The 7,905-nt window shown below is 42.6% G+C and overlaps 1 protein-coding gene across 1 annotated transcript; it reads left to right on the top strand.

Annotated features, from left to right (window-relative positions):
• Window positions 1-1,130: 1,130 nt before the first annotated feature.
• Window positions 1,131-7,690, top strand: LOC310787105 (interferon regulatory factor 4-like). Its single transcript, XM_083648448.1, has 9 exons — window positions 1,131-1,247; window positions 1,487-1,688; window positions 2,770-2,956; window positions 3,458-3,534; window positions 4,190-4,328; window positions 4,577-4,678; window positions 5,256-5,633; window positions 6,324-6,439; window positions 6,842-7,690. The coding sequence occupies exons 2-9, from the start codon at window positions 1,491-1,493 to the stop codon at window positions 7,001-7,003; spliced, it is 1,359 nt and encodes a 452-aa protein (XP_083504574.1). The 5' UTR covers window positions 1,131-1,247; window positions 1,487-1,490; the 3' UTR covers window positions 7,004-7,690.
• Window positions 7,691-7,905: the final 215 nt, after the last annotated feature.

Consider the following 7,905-nt stretch of genomic DNA (forward strand, 5'->3'; position numbering starts at 1 on the left):
CTATAATACTTGGTCTCCGGCTCTACAGATCCATAGTATGGCTCTACCGACTAAGCTGTGTTAACAGGCTGGTTAGCTCAGTTGGTAGAGAACCGAGGGTTCAAATCTCACCTGGAACCATTCTTGAATTTATTACGTATAAGTATATGATGTTTCACTTTATATTAGGGTACACAAAAAGAGTAACTAATGATCAGGTAATGATGAAGTACTCAGTATGATGCACCATTTTACAATAGGGTACACAAAAGAGTAACTTTGTACAGGTAATAATTAAGTAATGATTCAGTACTCAAACTACTGAGTATAATGCACCACTTTACAATAGGGTACACAAAAAGAGTAGCTAATGGACAAGTAATAATTAAGTAATGAGTAACTAACAATTAACTACTATACTCACTAACTGACCATTGACTAATCATTAACTAATGAGTAATTACTCTACTAAGGAACTAAGAACTAATGATTAACTACTATACTCACAATGTGACCTTAACTAATGATTAACTAATATATTCACGAGTTGACATTTCGTAATCATTAAGTAATGATTAACTACTCTACTCAGGAACTTAAGATACCTACTAATCATTAACTAATTACTACCTAGTCATTAACTATGATTAACTAGTGATTGACTAATGACGAATTATTAATTAACTACTCAATAACTATTCGTTAATGATTAGTTTACTAGTAACTACTACATTATTTGTGTATGTTATTGTAAAGTGTTACCACCATACTTTATGGTAGTTTTTATTTTAAATCTCATGTATCACCGAAATTGTCATGTTATTCATACAGTGTATGCCATAGGAGTTCTCTTACTGCGCCTCCCCCATGATAGTAACAGTGTAGCAGCCTACATTTTATTACAATAGTAGGGTTTAATTTAGGCTACCAATTTACCACAGGACCACTCTAGTTATTTTCAGGGCAAACCATTTCAAAGAATTGTTTTCGTCTCTCTCTCTCCCATGATTTTCCACATGTAGCCTACGTGCGTGTGTGTGTGTGACAGACTGACGCCGGTAGGGTTTCCCCTCCTGTCTGTCTGTGCGCTGACTGCTCAGGCTGTGATAAGCTTCGCGGGAGGCAGCAGCAGGTGCTCCGAGCAGCATCGTCTTGTCCCCGCCCTCCTCCGGTAGGCTCTGGGCGAGGATTTAAGCGGGCCCGCCGTCATGATGAGGGCTTTCTGAGACTGATTGATTTCAAAACTTGACGGGTTTCGAGTTTCACAGGTAAGAAGACCATTTTCATCTGCTCACAGACACACGCACACACACACACACACACACACACCCGGCCAACTCTGCGTGGGAGCCGAGAGTGTAAAGTCAATTTTTACTCACAAATGATTATAGCCTTTCTGTTTGTTTTGATCCATTTAATTGACAAAAAACACACAGACACGGCAGCAAATAGCCTACCATTGCGTTATAGGACTTATAGGGGAGTTTGTCTTCATCTCATTGGACAGAGAGATGAACCATGAAGCGGATTACGTTGGTTCGCCCAGCAGCGGGAACGGGAAGCTCCGTCAGTGGCTGATAGAGCAGGTGGACTGTGGCAAATATCCCGGGCTGGTCTGGGAAAACGACGAGAAAAGCATCTTCAGGATACCATGGAAACACGCCGGGAAACAGGATTACAACCGGGATGAGGATGCCGCGCTTTTCAAGGTAGGGGACCCGCAATCAGGCGACACATGCCGGCTGCAGGCACCACCACAGTGTGTCACACTCACTGTCAAGTCTAGTGCAACCAGAATCAGAAGGCAATCTCCATTAGATGACTTTCAACATGACTTTCAGCATAGAAACTCTCACAAACCTCATTCATTGTTGCAAACATTTTAAAGTAGGCTAATACAAATAACCAAAGTGATAGGCTAAGCTAAGGAATGCATAAATAAAGCCTATTTTATTTTACAGCCTATTCCCCCCCCCAAAAAAAACTGTAGGCTATGTTCCTTTCACTCACAGCATATTCATAGCCTACAGATACAATGAGCAAGATGCCAAAATTACACGAAGAATAATTAAATAAACAAACAAACAAACAAATAAATAAATAACCTCAACCCAACTTAAAGGAAAACTTCACAGAAAAACAACGCTGATTTATTTTGCACATCTCACACATTTCCAAAGGCTGTAATCAGTTTCGCAGGCATTCATTTAGTTTGACAGTTATTGAGATTATTTGAGTTAAGTTATGGACCATTAGATTAGATTTATTTTCGAACATGGTGAAAACAAAAACAAAAACAAAGATAAAAAATAAAAGAAATATAGGCAAGAAGTGCCAAACAATCATAGTCAATTGGAATTCACAGCATACAATAGACAGCAAATTCACAATCAATTTACATTTGTTTATCATGCCCGAAAAGGAGTAGGAAGAAGTTAATACTTATCAAGTCCTACCCCCTGTTTTATATCTATAGGCTTTATATGAGAGTATTATACTGTAATAACATGTTATACTACTGTAATAATATATACCAGTGATGTCATTTGTGCATGAATGACATCACTGGTCCACAACTTAACTCAAATAAATACATAAATAAAATTGCATTGCATTTCTGTGAAGTTCTCCTGTAAGGATGTCTGGGATACCTAATCCATTTAACTGCTCCTAAAGGTTGTAGAATAAGTTATATTTCCATAGCCTTACCTGTTGTCACAACACCCCCTCTGTTTGAACGTTACTTTAGTAGATAGTGTAGATGCTTTATTGTTGGTGACTTTCCTGCAGGCCTGGGCGCTGTTTAAAGGCAAGTTTCGGGAGGGCATCGACAAGCCGGACCCGCCGACCTGGAAGACGCGCCTCCGCTGCGCCCTCAACAAAAGCAACGACTTTGAGGAGCTCGTGGATCGAAGCCAACTGGACATCTCGGACCCTTACAAAGTCTACCGGATCATCCCCGAGGGCGCCAAGAAAAGTCAGTCCCACCTCCAATACTACGACTCACATCAAAACACACATAAGAGAGAAAAATACAAGAGAAATAGCCTACTGTGTCAGTTTTCTCATTTTTTAAATAATTGATTTTATCACAGAAATTAGATTGCAGTTTTTGGCATTCATAAGATGACCAAATGTTTTTCTTCCTTATTTTTGTATCTGGTATCAGCAAACCATGAAGCTTTTCTGAATGCACGGCTGGGTTTTGACAAGGCTCACTGACCCCCTCAGAAGCCTAAATATAAATACTCTGTTGAAGAGTCAAGCAACCACACCACCAGTCACCACGTGCTCCCTAAGTAGGCGTGTAGAATATATACAGTCGATAGTGTGTAGCCTACTTTCATGAATATACAGCTCAGGCTGTGCTGGGAACACATGTCTCTTGTTGTTTTAAGTAGGTTAATGCAGTGCTGGTTGTGTGTGAATGTTTTTATTTGTATTTATTTTCCAAAACACTTATTTGCTTTGGATTTAGGACCCAGACAGGAGGACAGTCCTTTGAGTCCAGTGAGCTATCCCATCCACCCTTCATACCCTGCCTTACAGCCTCAGGTGATTCTCATACAGTGCTGTGTGTGTGTGTGTGTGTGTGTCGGGGGGGGGGGGGGGTCCAGCTCATCCAGCTCAACACTGGATGAGCCATGTGCACACATTAATGCATGAGTACTGTGTCTTTAAAAGGGTCCTAAGTGCTGTCAGAAATATTCAAATATGAGTCGAAAGGTACATTAACGACCAAAAGTTGCTGTGACAAGTGACTTTTGACAACTGATGCTAAAGAGATGTAGTCTATTCAGCTTTTTATATGACATTATTATTTTTTTTTTTAATGTAATTAATTGGTGTTTTGTATATTTACATTTTCACTCCAGTCTTAATTTAAATTTTAGTCATGCATTTGTGTGCAATACATACTTTTCAGTTGTCCTTTTGGTGTTGATTTGGGGGTGTCTACAAAACAAACAAACAACAACAAACCAACAAAAGATACTTTTACCAGGGTCTATTTTGATATTCTTACCAACTCAAAGCACTGCAGAATTCAGAAGTCGGAGCTTATAAAGAGCACTCAAAGGCAACATGACTCCTGATGAACTGATTGTGATTTTGTGTGTTGACCTGACTGGTCTCTCTCTCTCTCTCTCTTGTCTCTCTCTGTATGTGTGTTGACCTGACTGGTCTCTCTCTCTCTTGTCTCTCTCTGTAGATACCAGGGTACATCCCCACTCCAGAGTGTGGCTGGAGAGACTATTTCCAAGAGCAGGCCTCTCTGCCGGAGCTGTCCTTTGCACAGTGCCCCTATCCCCCTCGAAGCCTGCAATGGCAACCCCCACCCATAGAGAATGGTACGATGCTGAATATAACCTATTACAGAATAGAATTGTGATGTGCAAAACATACAAGCTGAGTGTGTGTCATGCTACATGAGTTAAAATGAGTGTCATGTGCCTTTCATATTTGAGAGATTGTGTTTGTTAGTGTTGGTACAGTAGACCTGACTGATGAGCTGCATGTTGGTGTGATGGATGGAGGAGTATGAATGTTCAGTGAGTGAGTCTGTGTTGAGCTCTTGTCTCTTCCTCTGTCTGTGCAGGGTACCAGATCAAAGCCTCCTTTTATTCCTACAGTCCTGCTGACAACCAGCCCTCGCCTTTCACACTAGACACCAGCATGAGATCAGCAGAGACACTCTCAGGTACACACACACGCGCACACACACACACACACACACACACACACAGACACACTTCATATACTTGCCCCCCCCCCCCCCCCACACACACACACACACATTATGGGCTGATTTGGACAACATTTGGTGGGATGAAATTAAAAATTACACTGACTGACCTGATGAGGGCACTACAATTAAAGGTCCAAAATGTTATACTCAAACCTGATAGCTCAGACACCTCTTGTCCGATTTTGATTAAACCTGGAGGGATGACAAATAGTATAGTGATTAGGCAGATGGAGGGGCTATAATTGAAGGTAAAAAAAAAAAGAAGAAAAAAGACCCAAACTCTGACCTACACTATAAGTCTGCTGGACACACCTCTTGACAGAACCTGGAGGAACGATGCATTTTGGCACTTGTTTGGCCGATCTGTATTGTTGTCTGAGATGTGATGCGTGTCGGCACACAAATGACTCCACAAAGACCCTACCCTCATTTTAAATGAGCATCTCAAATAATGACTGCATGATGCATCTATGGGGCATGAAATGCTTAGCTAAGCCTAACCCCGTCCCTTTTCTCCTACGCCCTCCAGATGTCCGCCTGCACGTGTCGGTGTATGTCCGGGACACTTTGGTACGGGAGGTGACCACCTCCAGCCCCGAGGGGTGTCACATCGCTCCGTGCTCCTCAGAGGACAAGCCCTACCAGCCCCCAGGATGTCCTGAGCTGGTGCCCCTGCCTCTGGAGGGTCTCTCGGCCCAGAGGAGAGCAGAGGAGTGCCCCCCCAGCCCCCCGTCCGCCCTGGAGAGGGGCGTGCTACTGTGGATGGCCCCCGACGGACTCTACGCCCGGCGGCTGTGCCAGGGGAGGGTGTACTGGCAGGGAGGGCCGTCCCCCTATGGAGACAAGCCCAACAAGCTGGAGAGAGAGGTCACCTCGAAGCTACTGCACACGCAGGACTACCTCACAGGTGAGACAGCATGGCCAGGTGGTCCCTGTGCAGCAGGAATCTAAATGGATCGCGTACCCTGTTCTAGCTAGGGGGGACACAAATATTTGTCTTATTGTCTTCATTGTTATTCAAGCAAGTGGCGAAGTCTAAAGTTGATCAACAGGACAAAGAGGTACAAGACAAACAGGCAAAGTGGTGTAATAGTTTAAAAAATCTGGCCCAAAAACCAGAACCCGGTTTGATTCTCGCAAGAACCATGATGTTTCCATGTGCTCTGTAGAGTTGTCCTAAAGCAAGGCTCTTGCTCTTACATTCTAGACTCATTCATTGTACGTTTCTCTGGATAAATGTCTAAAGAATAAAACTTAAGAAGACAAGTCAAATAAATGGTAAAGATTTGTTAAAAGTGTGCTCTAGTCTAGCATAATCAGTTGCTGAAGTAAGATCTCATGCTGAAACAGTCACATGACTTCTACACAGACACCTCATCTCCCCGCCCCCATGTGACAAAACAACCCCAGCTGTGCAACTTCTGCGTGACAGCTCATCTCGTATTTGCATAATTATGTGACAAGGACTTTCCACTCATATTTTACCCCAAAGGTCATCATGTCATTTCAAATGAATTTCTTCTGAATGAACCGTGCAGCTACACAAAAGCGATCTAAATCTAGCGATGATTTGCTGTCTCTCCCTCCTGACTCTCAGAGATCCAGCAGGGCTATGGGCTCCCTGGTCGGCCTCTGCCTCGGTTCCAGGTGCTGTTGAGTTTTGGCGACGAGTGTTTGGAGCCTCAGAGACAAAGGAGGAGCCTCTCTGTTCAGGTCACTGTCTTATTAACACTAGCTGCTTCCCTGATATAATGTGACTAAACTGTGTAAATCACTTCTAACTTCTCATAAAATACATATTTCACAATCAACGCTCCACCAGTGAGATCAGGGCACATATCATCTGGGCACATAATGGCTTACTTTCATTTGTTCCATTTTGCATCCCGGCTGCATAAAACATAATGCTCACTTGGAGGAGGGAAGCAAAATGGCCTGTGCAGAATGTCTGCAGAGTATAAGACCGGTCAAAGTTTGAAGCCTTTCATTGTACGGGTGGCAACCAAGACTCACAGGCCCATTTCCACCTTAGCAATCCAGGCAAAATGCTCATATTGATTGATCAATACAACAGCATTATATAGACTGACCTTTTGTTACCCTCCAATCCTGCAGGTGGAGCCCTTGTTTGCCAGGCAGCTCCTGTACTACAGCCAGCAGACGGGTGGCCACTACTACCGCAGCTACGAGCACCCTGGAGTCACGGACCATCTCAGCCCCTCTGAGGACTATCAGAGGGTCATCACGCACCACCACAGCAGCAGCCTGCAGGAATGATCTCAGCAGGTTCACGTGACTGTTGTTGGAGACTGCTACAAAAGACACAGTGACAGGAACCAGGAAGTAGACATTGTTCTCTGGATCAGACACGACTCCTCACAACAAGAGACTGGAGGGGACTGTGGGAACAGTCGAGCTAAACTGAGCTGATATTGGGACAATTCTAGACATGTAAATGAAATGGCTCAATGGATTGGTAATATTTAGCAACAGTTGTGCCCTCCTGGGTTGTGTGTATAAATGTTTTATTTTGTTTGATTTTATTCCACTATACTTCATGCATATTTTCAATACTGACTATGCAAATGATTTTATTCCACTATACTTCATGAATATTTCCAATACTGACGATGCAAATGAAACTGACAGCTGTGGTGATTGTATGGTAGGCAATTGTAATGTGTGTATTTTCAATTACTTTTGTATTTTTTTCTGTAAATATGTTAGGCTATATTTTCTGTTGTTAGGAGACACTATCAACACCATTCTTAAATTATGAATGAAGGGATTTCACTGACTTGTTGAATGGTTGAATGAGAAACTTTTGCAGTCTATTTTAGATAGTAAGCTTATTCCACTCTACTTGTAATGTATCCAGAAACAATTCAGGTACATCCTATATTTCTGGTTTCAGGTGTCATATTTCACATTTATGAATTGTATTGATCAAATTTGATCGCTGTTTTTGGGGGCTTTTTTCAGCGCACAATAACTTTCTGAACAATAAAAAAAATGGCTTACTCCAAACTTATGACTGCTGTTTGTCAGTATATGAGCTCTGCCAGTGCTGTGTGTGTGTGTGTGTGTGTGTGTGTGTGTGTGTGTGTGTGTGTGTGTATGTGTATGTATGCAGGAAGTGTGGTTCAGATGCAGGATGATGCTGGTTAATCAAACACATC

Source organism: Poromitra crassiceps (genome assembly GCF_964638095.1).
Source record: "Poromitra crassiceps genome assembly, chromosome: 12".
NCBI lineage: Eukaryota > Metazoa > Chordata > Actinopteri > Beryciformes > Melamphaidae > Poromitra > Poromitra crassiceps.

Coding starts and splice junctions, on each gene's coding strand:
- LOC310787105 (XM_083648448.1), top strand. CDS start 1,491: ATGAACCATGAAGCGGATTACGTTGGTTCGCCCAGCAGCGGGAACGGG. Junction 4,679..5,255: donor ATCAGCAGAGACACTCTCAG/GTACACACACAC, acceptor TACGCCCTCCAG/ATGTCCGCCTGCACGTGTCG. Junction 6,440..6,841: donor GGAGGAGCCTCTCTGTTCAG/GTCACTGTCTTA, acceptor CCAATCCTGCAG/GTGGAGCCCTTGTTTGCCAG.